Source organism: Chiloscyllium plagiosum, unplaced genomic scaffold (assembly GCF_037043375.1).
Source record: "Chiloscyllium plagiosum isolate Xiang-an unplaced genomic scaffold, Cpla_swu_hap1 HiC_scaffold_11, whole genome shotgun sequence".
NCBI lineage: Eukaryota > Metazoa > Chordata > Chondrichthyes > Orectolobiformes > Hemiscylliidae > Chiloscyllium > Chiloscyllium plagiosum.
In genome coordinates, this window is record NW_028270149.1 from 75,368,625 (window position 1) to 75,389,182 (window position 20,558).

General features: G+C 38.6%; 1 protein-coding gene across 1 annotated transcript in view; it reads right to left on the reverse strand.

Annotated features, from left to right (window-relative positions):
- Positions 1 to 20,558, reverse strand: part of brwd3 (bromodomain and WD repeat domain containing 3) — a 116,065-nt gene that overhangs the window by 87,832 nt on the left and 7,675 nt on the right. The window contains exons 6-14 of the mRNA XM_043704432.2: positions 19,788 to 19,886; positions 18,788 to 18,948; positions 17,392 to 17,613; positions 12,184 to 12,284; positions 7,042 to 7,112; positions 6,231 to 6,331; positions 4,713 to 4,753; positions 3,695 to 3,799; positions 595 to 748 (exon numbers count right to left, since the gene is read on the reverse strand). Coding sequence (XP_043560367.2) covers positions 595 to 748; positions 3,695 to 3,799; positions 4,713 to 4,753; positions 6,231 to 6,331; positions 7,042 to 7,112; positions 12,184 to 12,284; positions 17,392 to 17,613; positions 18,788 to 18,948; positions 19,788 to 19,886 — 1,055 coding nt within the window. The remainder of the gene's footprint in view (positions 1 to 594; positions 749 to 3,694; positions 3,800 to 4,712; positions 4,754 to 6,230; positions 6,332 to 7,041; positions 7,113 to 12,183; positions 12,285 to 17,391; positions 17,614 to 18,787; positions 18,949 to 19,787; positions 19,887 to 20,558) is intronic.

Consider the following 20,558-nt stretch of genomic DNA (forward strand, 5'->3'; position numbering starts at 1 on the left):
ACAGAAGAGTATTAGAGAAATTCCCCAGTAATGCTAATTATATTTTCCAAATTGATGGCTCTCCCATTTAGCTTGAAGTCAGCTCTGCAAGCACTCAGCCAAAACTGCTACAGAATCAACTATGATGGACAGGATACCAGGTCTGTATTGCTGGAAAACATGTCCTATGCCAGGCCTTGTTTACTCAATTTATGTGGCTAGTCTTCCAGGAAGGACATGGACAAAATCACAAAGCCATTCAGAATCTATTTTTGAAGCATAGCAGCATTGGCATAAATGACTGAGAAGCGTTTGCCAAAGCAGTGACGTGACCATCAAGCCATATCTTCCTAAGTCCGAACATTTTGATGATAAAACTGCGATGGTAGAAGGGGAAACAGAAAGCAAAACCTTCACTTTATATAATCCCACTACCTCACAGGAGGTCATAGCCACATGAGCAAAGGTCAAGAACTAGCCAGTTCAGTCATATGAAGACCTATGGCATAAACTAGCAACCCAGAGTGGACACTGTGTCTGAATCAAGAGACAGCTGACAACATGAACAACATTTTATTGAATCATGTAACTTACAATACTTGTTAGTTTACTTACGGAAAGAACATGAAGCAGCTGTCCAGTGTAGGAGTTCCACACTTTCAAAAGGAAGTTGTTTACTGCTGTGATGACTTTGTGGTCAGAGCGATCCCATGCTACCATAGTTACTTTCAGCTTACTGACTTTGTCCTCTGTAGGAAGTGGATTATTTCTAACACAAGGAAGAACAAAAATTAGATATCCACACCACACTGACATTATCTCATTTAACCACGATGCAGAAGAATATAGACTACGGAATGAAAGCAAATATCACATACTTTTTATAATGAAAATCAACTATAAAGTGCACAACTCTTGCAGGAGCAGAGGTGGCTCAATAGTCAGCACCGCTGCCTCATTGCACTCAGGACCCAGGTTGAAATCCAGCCATAGGTGACAGTCTGAAGTTTGCGTGTTCACCCAGTGTCTGGGTGGGTTTCCATGGGAGACTTTGGTTTCCTTTCACAGTCCAAAGATGTGCAGGTTAGGTAGAGTAGATATGCTAAATTGTCCCATAGTGTCCAGTAATATGGAGGCTAGGAAAATTAGCCATGGTAAATGTGGGTTTTGGGGTGGTGTAGGGTAGGGAACTGGGGGTTTTCAGAGGATCTGTGCTACTCAAAGGGTCAAATGGGTATTCTATGATCTCAGTGCATGTGTCATTAAAAAGGTGACAGATAGGTTATCAGAGAGAAAAAAAAAGTTGAAAAGTGTCGTCCTGGAAAAGCACTGCAAGTCAGGCAGCATTCTAGGAGCAGGAGGGTCAATGTTTCAGGCATAAGCCCTTTGTCAGGTTGACAGAACAGTTGATAAAGCATAGAGTATCCTTGGGCAAAGGCCAAAAACAAGGAAGACATGCTCAACTTATAACAGTTTAGCTCAGACTCAGTGAAGTACTGATTCCAGATCTGGGCAGTGCACTTTACGCAAAGGTATGAAAGTATCAAAGATTGAATGCAAAAGAGATTTGTGGGAATGGTTCCAGAAATGCAAAATTTCAATTGTAAAGACAGATTGGAAAGGCTGCAACTGCTTTCTTGGAGCAGATAAAGCAAAGAGGATATCTGATTGAAATACTCAAAATAATAAAGAGGATTGGGGAGAATGAATATGGAGAAAATGTTTCCATCCAAAAAAGATAAGAACAAGAGGGCACAAGGGAAGTGATCAGTAAAAGAAGCAGGTAGTTAGGGACTGGAATACTCTGCCCAAGACCAGTGGAAGCAGTTTTGATCAAGGCATTCAAGTGATTTACAGAGGAAAGGAAGGAGAATGACACTCAGATGCTCTTTGGAGAGACAGTACAGACTCAAAAGGCTAAGTGACCTCTTTCTGTCATCAAACAATCCCATGATCATCTTAGCACTGTAGGATACAACATTTCATTTGGTAGATAGAAATTTTGGTAATGTACAATCTTTTCATGCAAGTTTTCATTTACAAAACTGTCTGAATATGCAGAATAATAATCAAAGTAATTCATTTACTAACTGATCATGTTTGAAGCTTAGTCAAGTGAAGATATGCCTTATACAAAAGGCTGTTGATGCATGTCAATAGTTTCTCAAGTTAAAGAGATGAACAACCAGTGTTTAAGAAAATAATAAAAAGACCAAATCCACATTCATAGCACTTTTGACATCTTCAGGGCATTCCAGAATGTTTCATAGTCAACAATGGTAATCCTAAGTGTTTGGCAGGCTAACAAAGCTTGCACACAAAAAAGGTTCTGAAAATACAAATCTCTTCCAAGATTGTTATTGCTCAGAGGAATAAGTGATGGTCAGAAATTCAAGAAAGTTCCCATGGTTGTCTTCAAATAATGCCTTCGAATATTTTACTTCCACTCGAGGCTGCAGTTTTCACTTAAAACTATCACCACAGAGGCAGAATCACTCAGCACTCCATTTCTCTGTAATATTACGTCAATTTCTTAAAATGTTGAGCAGAACACATACCCATGACCTTTGAACTTACATTAGGAGAATGAGTGTACTCTAAAGATGATTCAAAGCAAGCTTTTCAACGACATTCAAAACAATATAAATCACAGACCTTCATACACAAGTGTTTCTTCCAGAGATTTATTGGGGTAACACAAAACTAATATGATGCAGCAAATCTTGATTTTTATTATTTTGGGATGCAGCTTGTCAATAATCAATGTGTTGTTGAAAATCTTAAAAGTAAAATCCAAACAGTAAGGAGAATAATTTCTCAACGGGCAACATTTAGTTTTCACCAGACAAGAGGAGAAAAAAAACAGCATACAAAGTGGAAATCAGTTATTCATATGAACTGGATGTAGGTCTGAGATTTGTCCCATCTGCCTTGGCACAGAATTTAAAATAAGTTGCCAATAAATACCATTCTAATAAATAATAATGCTAATGTTCCTGACACACCAATACTGTATAAAGGCAATCTCATTGATGAGTGTAACATAAATCGTATCTACAGCAAACATTTTATTAGCTGGCATCTATAGCACCAGGGGCGTGCCAGTTCATCAAATATTCTGGATAATCTAGACTGCAGTAAACCCTGACCAAGTGAAGCTTCAAGAAATTAACATCCCTCAAAAAACATCCATGTAAAAACATCAACACACCCCTGGAAAATCAATGGAAAAACACACTAAGTAATAGAAACATAATTCAGGGGTATACACATCACTGTTATACTTCATTTATAACCTAAGTACTCTGACATTATGGTAGATTGCGGTATTTGAGGTACATGACTTTTGCTGCTCTATTGAAGCGCGCAGGTTGATAAGATGTCGATTAAATCAAAGTTTGTTGTATTTCTGTATTCTGCAAAATTGGCCCATATTTGAGATTACTGTAGACAAAAGGGTTACAAATACTAAAATCAGCTGACAAAAGCTAGATTAACTCTTGTAGTAGTTTTGACCACTGCAAAAACATGTAATACTGTCAACGGTTGAACAATACTTTTGCCACATTGGTCCTAGAATAGGGTTTTTAAATGCCCAAAGCAGAAAATCATATGAAACAGCTAGCTTTATATTCTCTATGGTGGCGATAACAAGAACACCTTTATGTTAAACTTTGATAGAAAACACTCGGTAGATGAACCTGTGATAACTTACCCTGGTAATTTCATAAACATATCCAGAATAGTACTTTTCCATTCTTGGTGCTGGTACTGCCAGATTCTAGCTGTCCCATCACGGCTACCACTAACAAATCTCAAACTGTCCACAGTAGGGAGGAAAGAAGGAGGAGGAGGAAAGGAGGAGGAGGAGGAGGAAAGGAGGAGGAGGAGGAGGAAAGGAGGAGGAGGAGGAGGAAAGGAGGAGGAGGAGGAGGAAAGGAGGAGGAGGAGGAGGAAAGGAGGAGGAGGAGGAGGAAAGGAGGAGGAGGAGGAGGAAAGGAGGAGGAGGAGGAGGAAAGGAGGAGGAGGAGGAGGAAAGGAGGAGGAGGAGGAGGAAAGGAGGAGGAGGAGGAGGAAAGGAGGAGGAGGAGGAGGAAAGGAGGAGGAGGAGGAGGAAAGGAGGAGGAGGAGGAGGAAAGGAGGAGGAGGAGGAGGAAAGGAGGAGGAGGAGGAGGAAAGGAGGAGGAGGAGGAGGAAAGGAGGAGGAGGAGGAGGAAAGGAGGAGGAGGAGGAAAGGAGGAGGAGGAGGAAAGGAGGAGGAGGAGGAAAGGAGGAGGAGGAGGAAAGGAGGAGGAGGAGGAAAGGAGGAGGAGGAGGAAAGGAGGAGGAGGAGGAAAGGAGGAGGAGGAGGAGGAAAGGAGGAGGAGGAGGAAAGAAGGAGGAGGAGGAGGAAAGAAGGAGGAGGAGGAGGAAAGAAGGAGGAGGAGGAGGAAAGAAGGAGGAGGAGGAGGAAAGAAGGAGGAGGAGGAAAGAAGGAGGAGGAGGAAAGAAGGAGGAGGAAAGAAGGAGGAGGAAAGAAGGAGGAAAGAAGGAAAGAACAACGAACATTGGTTAAATATTTGTTAGTTAATTTTTACAAATACAGAAACATAAGGCCAGCTATTTTAATTTTAATGTTTGTAACACATTTTATCATAAGCTGGATAATTTTTAAATTACTGATTGATTGCAAACATTGTCTCAAAAGCAGAAAATTAAAATGCACCCACTATCAGAAAAGCATAAAAACATACCTCTGACTATTGTTGCAAAATTGGATAGCAATCACTTTATCCTGAAGGAGATCAAAAGAAACAAACAAAATTTGGTATTTTCCATGAGTCAATTCAGTTATGCATTAGTACAGGAAAAATGTCAATAAAAATTATAATGAATGCTTGATTCTGACTCAGCTTAAACATATGGCACATCATAAGAGACATCGTCCCCAAATCATTCTAAAAGTGCCGCTATTTAAACTATGCCTGCAATTATGCAGTGTTGCATGTGTACATTTTCAAAAGTGCACAATGACAGCACATATTTCATTCATTGGTCAATATGACTGCTGTGTGCCTCAGACATGTATTTTTTACTACTGTTTGATGGGATAAGGTCACAACAGTATTTTCATAAGTTTGAAATGTGACTTCAATATATAGGGAGAAACATAACCACTAACTTGAAAAACAAACAAAAAAGTAACATATGATTAAAATCAGCAGGAAGTTAACATTTTTTCTAAAAAGTAATACCCAAGGCAGGAGTTAGCACAAATGGGCCTGCAATTTCTCAGCATCTCCAATTTGTCAATTTGTTGGAATGTTCTCTTCTCCAGGTCATTTTAGAAGTAAATGGCTGGAATTGGATAATGGAAGTTACTCAATTAATAATCTTAAAAGAAACTTTTAAAGACACATTGCAGACACCAATGCAGCCAAAGGTTACTCTGTGGATGCATTCTCCTTCAAAAATGGCCCAGCAGTTGTAATGAGATTTATTTTTACTCTTACAAAATTCAGATGTTCCTTTCTAACCTAGCAATATTTGTAGATTGTACCTGTGACAGACTGACTTCTGATCTGTCATTGCTGACAAGACTTCAACTGGCCCTCCAGGCGAGACAGCCTGCCCACCATCCTTATGTGATAAGTGCTTATCCTACCCATGAATTGGTCAGCTGATCAAAAGCTGCAACAGGGCTTGGGTGCTAACAAGCATCAGGATCTGAAAAGGGTCCCAATCAAAGACTTAAAATTCAGTCCAAATACATCATCACGACACTGAGGAACTATTTTGGAACAGGACGGTCTTGTTTACATAAATTGAGCACAGACTTTAGAAACGCTCAAAGTTCTAGCTTCATGCAGTGTACAGTAGTTCTTTAGAAGACAGTTTCACACTTCTCTCAAAGTCATAACACATACTAAAACTTAACATGACTGCTTAACAATACAGAAAGTCAAAATTAATCAATAACATGACGCAAAGGAGAAACTGAGCTGAAAAGAGGTGCAAACTTTGAGAAACAGATCCTCCTGTCCACTGCAATATCTATACATTCTGGCACAGTCAATTCAAAGACAATTCTCACTATCAAAGACAATCGCTTTTAAATTATTTCTGAATTACCTTTTAAAAAAAGATTTTAACTACATGCACATTATTTCTTAAAAAAACAGCAGAGACGACAGTGAGAACATTCTCTAAGCTGCCTCTGTAAAACAAATTTGATCATAACACAAAAATTACTTCAATGTTCAATACCTTACCGTATGTGATGCAAGTTCAGAAATTTTTTCTGGTGAGCCGGAACCCAAGTAATAAACTCTAATCACGTGATCTGTGCTGCCAGTTGCTACAAACATTCCACCTATAACAGCAATTTTTAAAAAAATATGCTTAAAGCATAGTTGCCCAAACAGTTTCTAATTACCATTCTAATCCTATAAATAATACTGTCAAACATTACATTTGCATGGTCTTTTTGTTTTAAAAACGCTTCTTTAAAACTTAAATTATACTAATTCTTTGTTGTTCTGAACTCACTAAAGTCACAAAATACAAGCTGCTATACATTTAATTTATCACTTTCTTGGACAGCAGTTTCTCCCAATTTGATGATAATATTCTCCAGTGAAAGGTCTCATCTCATTTTCGCTCCAGTAGATGGCAGCTAAGATAGCTTGCCAAAGGAAATCCAGGAGGGTGGGAATTTGAACTCAGGTCAGATCTTTCTACAAACAAATGACAGTTGAAAACCATGCTACACATTACCTTTCAAAGTTAAATTTGGTGGAATAAAGAAGGGTACATACGTAAAACTGCAATGCATTGCTTACAACTGGGTGTACTCAAAAATAACTAAGATTCACAGTAAAATGTTTACGTTTTAATTTAATTTAAAATTTAGTTTACCTTTGGTAAGAAATACTGTTTTAATTACAGCTAGTTGACATCATTTGAAGTATTTATTCAGGAAAGGGCAGATCGAGGAGAGCAAATGAAGGACTGGCAGAATAAATGGGGTGGGGACAGTTTAAAATAATACTTCTTTCTTTGTGATGTTGGAAGAATACTTACCAGAACTGAAAGAGGAGCAAGAAATTTGACTTCCTGGTCTCGATCTATCTGCAAATTTCACTGGATGTTCACTGTGAAGACAGACACAACTTTAATCCAAAATAAATACAAAGAATTAATATATTAACACCAAGAATTTCGATGCTTTCAGATATAACAAAGCATTAGTCTTTCAGAAGAAGCATTAAAACAAGACTCAATTTGCCTGTAACGGTGAAGATAAAAGATTAATGGCTATTTGATGAAGAGTAACAAGCTTTTCCGGCTTCCAAGCTAAAATTTCATTTTTCATCTTAACGGTTTGGAGAAATGGTTGCAACATTTTGCTTTCATTAGCAATATACAATCAAGAGGATGAAGTAGAGGGTATAAAGAAAAGCAATCTGTTTTAATTTTAAATACTCACACAAAAGGATGTGGCCATGTAGTAATTTGCAACAAAGCAAAATCAGATAGTGAAGGGAGAGGCTGGATGCCTACATGTTCAAGTGAAGATGTGGGAGTGGAAGGTTTTGTACATTAGTCATTTCAGTCAAAGCTGAACAAGAATTTGACTCACTGAACTGATTTCTGTCCTTCCTAGATTCTGATTTGTGTTAAAGAGAAGATCTGCTATTTGACATTTTTTGCAGTGAAGATTAGAAACAGTTAACAGTTTAACAATAGTACTGGAGATGTGTAATATTTGAATTAGAATCCCTATTGTGTGGAAACAGGCTCTTCAGCCCAACAAGTCCATACAAACCTCCGAAGAGTATCCCACCCAGACCCACTCCCCTACATTTATCCCTGATCAAAGCACCTAACCTATATATCCCTGAACACTACAGGCAATTTAGCACAGCCAACTCACCTGACCTGCACATCTCTGGATTGTGGGAGGAAACCAGAGCACCCAAAGGACACCCATGCAGACACGGGGAGAATGTGCAAACTCCACACAGACAGTCGCCAGAGGCTGGAATCGAACGTAGGTCTCTGGTGCTGTGAGGTAGCAGTGCTAACCACTGAGCCACTGTGCTGCCCATGATCTTACGGATGTGTATAGTAACTATCAGCTTTAATGTAGGAAACCAGAACAATTGGACAAATGGAAACAAAACTGCAAATGCTGGAGAAACTCAGCAGATCTGGCAACATTGCCAGAACATACAAATATACATTTGAGAATGCTTGAGCTCAATGGCTACAATCATGTTTTTACCCTCAGCAGCAATCACCTGAAGAGGGGGAAAACTGACAAATGCTCTTTTTAAATGCTTAACATTGTGTTATCATTAGTGATCTGGCTGTGGAAATGACATGTCAATGCATATCTAAAAATAATATTGAGGTAACACATTATGGACGAGTCGATAAACTGAAAATTAAATTCCACACAAAAATTGTGGAACATCATTCCAACCTGTAAATCCAGCATCTACAATCTATATTGAAAAACTTGCACTTGCAAAAGATACTTATGCACTGGTAGCTTCATCTTGGCAGGACTGTTAAATTACTCTGAACAGACCAAATATCCATCAGCAAACGTACAGATAGACCAGATGCTGCCTTTAGATTTCAAACCAAAATGCCCTGGAACAGTATCATGTCTCAAAGCACTTAAGCAACAGGTAAAGTTAGCAGTTTCAAACTAAGTCACCATAACGCATTCATTGACCACTTGTCTCCACCTGTTCTCATTTTGAACTATTTTTCCTTGAATACATCTCACTTTCATGTCAAATGTGTGGCTCCTGCTAGGATTCCATTCCATTTTATTCAGTTTCTTCACTATCTATTCCAAAGGTGCCTCCTTCTGTCAGGTACCTCAGACGCCCCCCTTTTTCCTCAACGAAGGATTTTCCCCCACTATGGTTGACAGGGCCATCAATCAATCTCTCACACTTCTGCTCTCAGTCCTTTCCACTCCCTCCTCAAACAAACAGTAGGGTGCCCCTTGTCCTCGCTTTCCATACCACTGACCTCTGCATTTGAAGGATCACTTTCGACCACTTCCAGCAAGATATCTTCCCCCTTCTCCTCTACTCAGTATCCTGTAATGACTATTCCCAACATGACATCCTGATCCATTCCATCACTCCAAACACTTCCTCACTCTCCATGGCAATCACAGAAGGTGTAATACTTGCCCATTCACCGCCTCTCTCCTCAGCACCCATTGCCTCAGTCACACATTCCAGGTGAAGCAGCATTTCACTTGTACTTCTTTCAATCCAGTATAGAACATAGAACAGTACAGCAGAGTAGAGGCTCCGTTAACCTTTCTTCATAAGGCATGTTGTCTAGTCCGCAGCATCCTGGTAAATTTCCTCTGCACCCTCTCAAAAGCTTCCACTTTCTTCCTATAAGGTGGTGACCAGAACTGAACACAATATTCCACGTGTGGTCTAACCAGAGCTTTACAAAGCTGCAGCATAACCTCACAGCTCTTAAACTTAACCCCTCTGCTCAAGAGAGCAAACACACTGTACACCTTCTTAACAACTCGATTAACTTGGGTGGCAACTTTGAAGGATCTATGGATGTGCACTCCAAGACCCCTCTGCTCCTTCACACAGCCAAGAATGCTACCTTGAACCCTGTAATCTACATTCAAATTCAACCTTCCAAAATGAATGACTTCACACTTTTCCAGTTTGTGTCACCCTTCCACTTCCTCATCCAAATCATTTATAAAAATCACAAAGAGCACGAGGTCCCACAACACAAGAGCGCCAGACTGAATACCTATCACCCACAACTCCCTAAATCTTCTATGGGCCATGCAATTCTGTATCCAGACCGCCAAATTTCCCTGTATCCCAAGCCACCTTACTTTCTGAACGAGCCTACCATGGGGAACCTTACGAAATGCCTTGCTAAAATCTATATACACCACATCCACTGCTGTACCTTCAAAGTGTTTTGTCATCTCCTCAACGATGAAGGCTTCAGAGGCATGACCTGCCCCTCACAAAGCCAGTAAATGTATTCAATGCTTACGATATGGTCTCTTTTACATTGAAAAGGACCAAACTCGGAGTTGGTTACTAATTTGTGAAACACCTCTGCTCTCTCTATAGGACTGAACCTGGGCTTCCGTTTTCTTGCCATTTCAATATACCACTTTGATTTCCCGATGAAGGGCTTATGCCCAAAATGTTGATTTTCCTTCTCCTCGGATGCTGCCTAACCTGCTGTGCTTTTCTAGCAACATGCTCTCAACTCTAATCTCCAGTTTGCAGTTCTCACTCTCACTTTGCTCCTATCCCAATATTTATATTGTTTGCTTGCGACAAATGTTCCAGTACAGCTCAATACAAACTGGAGAAACACCAATTCATTTTTCTGCTTAGACGCTTTGTAGCCTCTAGGAGTTAATGATGAGTACCCCAACTTCAGAGTATGATCACTGTCCTCCACTCTTCTTACATTCCCTATCACCCCAAGCCATGCCTTGTTTACACTCTCAGCAGAGGAGTAGGAAGTAGGAGTAGGCAGTTTGGTCAGTCAGTCATCTTGCATCATTCTTGGATCATGGCTGACTAAACATTCCTCACTTCAATTTTTCTACATTTTCTCTGTAACCCTCAATTGCCCCCCTGACCAAGAAACTATTTATCTCAGCCTTAAATACATAAAGATTCTGCCTCCACAGCTCTGTGACAAGGAGTTCCAAAGTCTCACAACCTAAGAGGAGAGGTTCTTTCTCATCCGAGTCTCAAATTGGTGCCTCTGAGACTATGTCCTCTAGTCTTCTACTCTCCCATAAGGGGCAACATCTCAGCATTTACCTGGTTAAGCACCTTAAGAATCCTATATAATTCAAATTAGAATTCGAAATGTCAATGATGAAATCCCAACCTATTCAACCTGTGCTTACAAAATACTCCCTGCATACCAGAAATCAGTCTTGCGAACCTTCTCTGAATTGCTTCCAATGAAATGATGATTCTTTCCTGAAATAAGGGGGCCAAAAGTACTCAACATTCCAGATGTGGCCTCATTAGCATCTTGTATAATTGCAGTAAAATTTCCCTACTCTTAATACTCCAATCTCTGAAATAAAGGCTAACATTCCATTCACCTTCCTGGTTACCTGCTGCACTTGTGTGTGCTAATGCTCTTTCATGCAGAAGTCCCTTTGATATTCAGCTTTCCCTCATTTAAATAATACTGCTCTTTTGTTCTCCCTTCCAAAATTATCAACTGCACATTGTTGTTCATTCGCCAGCTTTTCGCCCATTTAATGTTTTCAAACTCTGCGTACACATATTTTACATCTCTATCAATCATTTACCAAAATTATCACTCTTTGTCGTTTACTCAGAGCACCTCAAAAATTGTTCAATTTGCTGCCCACCCCTCTGTCAACAGCATTAAACTCATTATTTTCTAGCTCCTTTCTGTACTGAAGAGGAACCCTATTGGACTCAAAACATTAATTGTTTCTCTCTCCAGAGGCTGCTAGATCAGCTGAGTTTCTCTAGCACTTTATTCCTATTTCAGATTTCCAGTACCCACAGTACTTTGTTTTGTTTCTTATTCTGTTTTCTGTTTGTTAGCAATTATTAATCCATCCTCTATCTTACTGCCCATCCATGTGCTTTAATTTTTCCAATCAATCTCCTGTGGAGACTTTATCAAAAGCCTTCTGAAAATCCAAATATACATGCCCATCAGCTCTTGGTTATCAATTGTTGTTCATTTTGAACTCTTTGCATGTCCAAGTGTACGACAAAAAGTTTCAAAATGTAATATGGGTTGCAGTGGTAATGTCCCTATCTCTGGTCAGAAAGATCAGTTCAGGTCCCATCTGTTCAGAGGTGTATCATACATTTCAGGAGGGCTCATCTTAGTGATAGTGTGGTTCAGAGGTAGCAGCAATGCATGTGTTGAAATCCTATCTGCTCCAGAGGTGTATAACAGCATCTCCACACAGGTTGCTTAGAAACGAAATTTCAACAGCATGTCGCTATGTTTCAGCAAGACCAATGAGTTATGTTCACAAATGACCAATGATAAAGATATGAACTAAAAGATTATTGAAAGAGTAATGTATTTCATACAAATTACCATACTAAAGTACTAAATGAATGAAAGCTCGCAAATTCATGTTAACAAAGCAGCATCAGATATGTTTCGCTAAAAACCTACTTAAATTTGACGGTCTCTGTATTCCACTGCCAAAAACAGATAGTCCCATCAGCTCCTGTGGATGTCAAATACCGTGTTGTTCCTTTGGTACCTGGAGAAAACTGGATCACAGGAAAATGGAATCTTACATTTGCAAGACACAAAACAGGACAAAAAGACTTTTGTTAAATTCTGTACATATCTATAAAAGTTGAGAGAGACTTCTAATTTCCCATCTCACCTCCTGCAAACACTGACATTTTAGTCAGCCATGAATCCACTGCCCATTGAAAAATACTCATAAATTAGCCAAATAGATTAGGTTTCTTAGGCTCTGTATGGAAAGGTGAACTAGTGTTCAATGAGAATAGATTAGGCTGGTTGCCTCTTATGCACATATAACCTTACTACTCGGGCATGGAATGAAGAATGGATTTAGCAAAGGACACAAGTTATACCGTAACCTAGCTAAGAATAATCAGGCCTAATATTCAACCCGTTCATACTCTCCTATAGTCTATTTATTATTATGTGCACATTAACAAAAACAACATGCATTTATTACTCAAGTCTGCTTTTTTATGTAGTCATACACATCCCACATTGTGACTGCTATGTAAAACACAGCATTACTGCCAGAGATAAATTTAAGATGCGTAACCTCCTATTAAGTTAAGAGATTGCCAATTAAATTAGCATGACATGGAAAACCTATTCCACTGAAGTCAGGGGAAAAGGCAAAGCTTGTTTAACAAAAAAGTATTGGGAAACAACAACTATAATACCAAGTTGACAGTTGTTACGGAAAAGGATGAGAGGAAAACAATCAATAAAAGTTTTAACTCAAAGTAGTCTAATTTCAGGCATTTGAGAAATTTGGTCCAGGTGAATTGGAATCAAAGACTGAAATTAAAACAGTAAATGAGCAGTAAGACACCCTCAAAGAGGAAATAGTTCAAACGCAGTCTAGACATACGGGGAAAAGGCAGCTGAAGTTCGAGGTCCATTGATGACTAAAGACAGATTAAAGTGAATCAAAAGAGAAAGCTTACAACAGGATCAAATTGGATAGCAAATTATATTGGAAGACGAAAGTACAAAGGAAAGGGAGAAAGAAAATAAGAGGGACAAAGAAAGCCGAAAAAAAGATTAGCCATACAGCATGAAAGGGGATCCAAAAGTTTTTTGGCAACCTGTACAAAATGGCAAAAGGGAATGTAGGCTTAAGTAACAACAGTTATAGGTTATCTTAGAGGAAGAAGGCATGTGATAGTAGATAGTAAATACATACTTTGCCTCCATATTCACTAAAAAAAAGACTAAAATAAACAAACATACTTCAGAGGAAAAGGGTTAGTCGTGATCAAATTTGAAACACCAGTTTAAATATATTGCACCATAGATAACAGATGGAAATAAAAGGGGGAGATGGCAAAATCTCTGATCAAGTGTCTTCTCATCCTCCTTAGACAGGGGAATGATGTAAGGAGATGCAAGGATTCTAAATGTTTCTATCTTTTTGTGGACATGGATGAGATAAACCTGACAACAGCCAACAGCCTCATGTAAACACTGTGGCACAGAACTCATTGTCACTTAAAAGAACAATGTTTAATAAATTACAACCAACATAGGTTTGTTAAAAACAAATTGTATTTGAGTGACTAATTCTTAAGCTTTTCCAATAAAAATGGAAAGGATCGACGAAGATTGTCCATGTAAATATCCACTGCACTGTAAAGATTGACTTTGGTACAGTGTCACCCAATAGACTTTGTTCGGAAATTTGAAGTCTACATGATTAAATGGATGTGTGGACACAAAACCAATTAAGCAACAGCGAGTACGGTAGTCGTGAACACATTTTTCAGAACAGATGGAATGTGAAATGGCATTCCCTAAGCTTTGAATCGCTGTACACATACACACACACACATCATAAACTTGGACTAGGACATAAAAGGTCACAGTTCAAAAGTGTGCCTTCGACCCAAAACTTGGAAACACAAAGAACAATAGTTTAAAAAAAACTCCAGGAGGATATAAACAGAATGGTGTAATGACTGGATACATGGCAGATTAAATTTCAGGTAGGGATGTGTGAAATGATGCACTTTGATAAGGGGAATGAGGAAATAAAATTATAAACTATAAAATAAAAATTGCCCAATTTTAAAGAGAGGTCATTGGATGCGGATGCAAAAAACCTTTGAAGGGTGACAGGATAAGGTGAAAGGACTATTATGAAAAGAAAATAAGATCCTTAGTTTTGTAAACAGAAGCAGAGAACAGGAGCAAAAAACATATGTTAAAAACATTTAACAATGCTCTGGATGGGCCTCATTTGGAGAACTAGTTACTTATGAGTACCACTGCAAAGGAAAATGGTACCGGAGTAAAACACATCAGTTACATGGTGAGACCAGAGAAACTTGAATAGTTTGTTCTTCGAGAAAAGATGGTTCTGGGAGACTTAATAGCTTTGTTCACAATTCTTAAAAAGCCTGATAACACCACAAGACCCAAAGATGAAGGAACAGAAGTAGGCCATTCAGGTCATCAACTATTTTCAGCCATCCAATGAGATCATGGTTGATCTGATAATTGTCAGCAACACTCAATAGGGGAAGTGAAGACCTCGTGGTATTATTGCTAGACTACTAATGCAGGAACTCAGATAATGTTCTGGGGATTCTGATTCAAATCTACACCCCTCTCCTGGCATGGCAGATGATGAAATTTGAATTCAATATTTTAAAATATCTTGAATTAAAAATCTAATGACTGTGAAACCATTGCCAGTTGTCAGAAAAACCCATTTTCGTTCACTAATGTTCTGCAGGGAAGGAAATCGATCATTTTCACGTGGTCAGGCCTCCATGTTACTCCAGACCCACAGCAATGTGAGCGACACTAAACTACCTGCTGAAATGGCCTAGTTAACCTGTGATGCCCACATCCCACATGTGATTCAATAAAAACTTTCCTGCTTTTCCCCTATAACCCTTACCAATTAAAAATTGCTTTCTCAGTCTTGAAAGCATTTAATGACCCAGATTTGACACCCTTTGGCAGTAAAATATTCCACAGATTCACTACCCTCAAAAGAAATTCCTCCTCATCTATTTTAAAAGGTGTAATCCCTTATTCTGAGATTATGCCCTCTATCCGAGATTGTCCCCTACAAAGGGGACAACAGTATTTCTGTATCTATACTGCTAAGTCTCCCAAGAAGCATGTATGTTTCAATAAGGTCACACCTCATTCTTGTAAACTCCCAATTAGTACAGCCTGACTTACTCAACCTTTCCTCCTCAGACAGTACATCCATGCCTGACACGAGCCTAGTGAACCATCTCTGGACTGCCTCCAATGGCAGTATATCTTTCTTTAGATAAGGGGCCAAAAAACAGTGCATAGCATCCGAGTTGTGGTGTGACCAGTGCCTTGCATAGTTTTACCAAAGCGACCTACTTTCTACTCCATTCCCTTTGAATTAAAGGTTAACATTCCATTTGCCTTCTATACTATGATCTGAACACTGATGTCAGCTTACTGCAATTTATGGAACAAGACAGCCAAATCCCTCTGTGCTGTAGCTTTCTGCTGTCTTGCTCCATTTAAATAACATTCAGCTCTTACTTGTCCTACCGTAGTGCAAAATCTCACTTTTGCCAATTGTATTCGATCTGCCAAGTTTTGCCCACCCTCTTAACTTGTCTATATCCCTCTGCAGACTCATCATCCTTACCATTTGCAATCCCAAGTTTTGCATTATCTGTAAGCTAGGCTAATGCACACTTTCTTCACCTAATTCATTAATATGTATTAAATAGAATTATGACTCCAGCGCAACCACTTGTCATTGGTTGCCATCCTAAAACTGTCCCCTTATCACAACTGATTTATATTAGTTAGTCAATCCTTTACCAACGCTAACATTATCCTCCAACACCATGGGCTCTTATCTTATCAAGTAGCCTAATGTGTAGCAACTGATCAAAAACACCTTCTGAAAATGCAAAACATATTACATCTACTGTTTTCCCGCTTGTCTACCCTCTGCAAAGAATTTTAATAAATTTGTCAGACATTATTTCCCTTTCATGAAGCCATACTGAATCTGCTTGACTGTATAAAGTATCTTTAAGTGATATTACATCTTTTATAATAGACTGTAACATTTTCCCCCAATTACAGATTTTAAGCTTATCATCTAAGGTTAGCTGTTTTATTATATTGCAGCTTTCCAATCCTCAGACTTTTCCATAATCTTAGGGTTCTTGGAAGATTACTACAAGTGCATCCACTATCTATATAATTACGTCCTTTAAGATCCCCAGATGTAACCCATCAGGTCCAGGAAACCTGTTGGCCTTCAGCCCCATTAGTTTCGCTAGCACCTCTTCCTCTGCTGATGGTCATTGTACTTATTTTCTCTCCTTTTGCCCCCCCGATTATCATTCCAAAATTACTAAATAACATATTCTATCTTGAATACTGATGCAAAGTATGTATTCAGCTCCTCTGGTATTTCTTGATTCCCCATTATTACTTTCCCACTCTCATTCTGTAAGGAGTTCTTTATGCTGATAGAAATACATTTCCCTTTATTCTATAGAAAAAGACTAGAGAATGCAACTAGTTACTTACAGTCAGATGTACAGCACAGAAACAAATCCTACGGTCCAACTCATCCATGCCAACCAGACATCCTAAATTTAGCTAGTGCCACTTGCCAGCACTTGGCCCATACCCTCCAAACCCTTCCTATTCATCTCCCCATCTTGATGTCTTTTAAATGTTGTAATTATACCAGTCTCCAGAACTTCCTCTGGCAGCTCATTCCATGCACCCATTACTCTTTGCATGCAAAAGTTACCCCTTAGGTCCCTTTTAAGTCTTTCCCCTCTCACCCTAAATCTATACCCTCTAGTTCAGGACTCCCCCATCCCAGGAAAAAGACCTTATCTATTTAAAGCCTTTATGAAGGTCACCCCTCAGCCTCCAATAGCTCTTTCAAAGAGCCAGCATAGGTGCCAGAGGTTGAATGGTCTCCTTCTGTGTTGCATCAACCTATAATCCTGACGCATATTATTAAAGAATCATAAAAATAAATGCACTACATGCCTATTTTGACTCATTTTACTTTTCATTGCATTACACTTTGATATGCCCACAAATAGGCCATTCAGAAATAGAAATGAAACGAGAATACAATTTCATTACCAATAAAGAGGTTATGGAACCTGTATGCCCTTGTAACACAGCAACTGGAGCACATGTACGCAAGCACCAAACACGGATCACTTTATCACAGCTGCCTGCAGCAATCAGTGTATTCTCATAGTTAACAGCCATATCAGAGATCTCAGCCGAGTGCCCACGCAGAGTTGACAGGAGTCGTCCATCATCTGTGGCCCAAATTTTCACCAAGCAATCATCTGAACCCTAGAAACAGCATAGGAAATATAAATAATGGTATACGTCAGACACGATTTAAATCTGAAGTGAATTTGTTTGAACACAAATTTCAAAAGGTTTGTAATCTATGGTTAATGCTAAATGAATGTATGGATTGTCAAGCTTTTAAACACAGTACAGGAATACAATGTTATTGATCATTAAATATTAGGAATATATACCTCAATATAAATTGAAATGGAATCTAATATTAATTTGCCCTGTCAACAGTGAGTCAATTGGAGACTAATTACTGTTGGCTCAAAAGGAGGTTTGTGGGTAAATTGGAAACACCTTGAATTCCACCTTTGTTCTTCAGAGAGTAGCCAAAAGAAATTAAATGGAAAATTACTACTTTCATTTTGTCCATTCATAAATGTATTATATATTAAAAAGAAATTTATCAATACAAAAGGATGTAATACTGTACAAAAGGTAGACATGTCAATCTTTGTGCTCCACCAAGCCTCCTCATGGCTTTACTTCATCTCACCATCCCAGTACATTCCTTTCTCCCTCACCTAAGATGCATTTAGAGGGAAGCTAGCAATGCAAAAAATCTCAAGCATTTCATGTGGTATAAAATTCCATTACATTCTTGGTTGAATGATAGAATTGAACCAGATTACTTTAAAAGTAATCATGCATCCACAATACCTTGGACAATATTAACCTTTTACATTTTAAGAAAACATTATTTCCAACCAAAGAGAAAAAGTTCAACAGAAAATACTTCTGCATGGCTTCATGAGGATATTACAGCTTCTCAAAAGAAATCTCAGCAGAACTACAACAGTTAACCACTAACTGATCTAGGAATGATTCATAACTTGGGGCCTCTCCCGATATATATCATATGGATTTGAGAATAATATATAGTCAATTACATACAATGACACCTACTTTTAGAAAACACTGCATTGTCAAATCTATCATGAGCAACATTATAGTAGATTGCGCTTCAGAAAACTACAATTTATTCAATATATTGCATCTACGACTCAAATAACAAAGATTTATACAACTTTAGTTCCAAATATTTTTGAACTTGAACAATTCAATGCAGAAATACACCATTCCACTGAATAACATAATTACTATGAAAATGCATATATATAGCGATCATTTATTGCTCACAAAGAATACTCGATGGTCTTCTCACCGTGAAAATTCTCCTCCCTGTACGGTCAAATGCTACACAGTACACAGAGGAAAGATGCCCAAGTATCCTTTTGTACATTTTCACATGCTGGTACACAACAACTGGGAAAACATGGCTGCGACGTCCACATCCTGTTAACTGCTTGGCATTGATGATGCTCACTGAAATGCCAAATAGTGAGATGATGAATATCTATGGAGTCGCATGCAATAATTTTCCTCAAATTAAATGGGCTGGGGGAGGAGGGAAGGCTGATGTTCACTCTTCATTGTGCTATGAACCTCCATTAGCTAATGCTTTTTCCATGAAACTAAATTACCATTCTCTCGTGTTTTGTTAATTAAATGAGCTCTTTAGAGCTTTTGGAGTTTCTTTAAAGCCAGAAAACTGAAAAAACCTTTGGCAAAATTATCTGAACGATAATCTATTAGCAATTTAAATAAGGAGCAAAATACTAAGATAGCTTCACTTTTTTTTAAAAAAAGTTTCATTCTCTACTTAGTACTTTATTGAGAATTACTTTGTGAATAAACAAAGGAGAACAGAAAATATACATAAAGCATGTTATTTTAAAATTTAACCAAAATCTAGTTTGCATTTTTTCCTTATCATATGTCCATTACGCAATTTATATTGCAGTTTTATTCACAATTTTGTTGGCAGCATGAAGACATTGATCAGCAGTTTTAAAAACAAAAAGGTGTGACCTGAGAAACTTAAAAAATAATTACCTCCAACTAACCTAGAAAGCAAAGCAATTACATTTGGAATCTTAGATCCATTAGTTTATATACATCATTTAGCTAGAGAACATTAAGTATTGCATAATGCACACAAAACCCAAGTAATACTGTCACTCTTGCTCCAACAATAGCTTTACATTCGTTTTCCCATAATTCATCACCACATAACTATCACTTCTTGAAAAACTGAAAGATTATGAGCATATCAACCTGGAAGTGCTTTAAAACAGCTTTATTTGTTGCTTTTTTTGGCCTACCGATATTTGGAGACTTCCCATAATTCACGGGTGGTTCTGGTGGCCTGCCACGATGAAGGGCAGCAGAGGCAGAGCCTTTCCATGCTACACGTTTGCAATCTGCAAGAAAATATTACAACGGAAGCAGGTGAGTTGAAGTAAAACCTGTGTACTAAACCCATGAAAAACAATTGGACAATAGTTCTTAACCATTCTCCTTAAATGGAGCTTTGGGCAAGATACAAGCTTTATAATCAGGTTTATCTTTGAAATAAAAAATTGTATATAAATTTAATATCGCTCACTTTTTAATCCAATGTTAACAACTTACAGAATTTTAAGCAGAGGTTGTATTTAATATTGCAAGACTCAAATAATTTCACCTAGAGTAAGAGAGGTGTACAACATAGAAACAGACCCTTCAGTCCAAACTGTCCACGTTGACTAGATATCCCAACCCAATCTAGTCCCACCTGCCGGCACCTGGCCCATGCCTCTTCAAACCCTTCCTATTCATATACCCATCCAAATGCATTTTAAATGTTGCAATTGTACCAGCCTCCACCACTTCCTCTGGCAGCTCATTCCATACACAGACCACCCTCTGCATGAAAAAGTTGCCCCTTAGGTCTCGTTTATATCTTTCCCCTCTCACCCTAAACCTATGCTCTCTAGTTCTGGACTCCCCCACCCCAGGGAAAAGACCGTCTATTTATCCTAACCATTCCCCTCAATTTTGTAAACCTCTAAGGCCACCCCTCAGCCTCCGACGCTCCAGGGAAAACAGCCCCA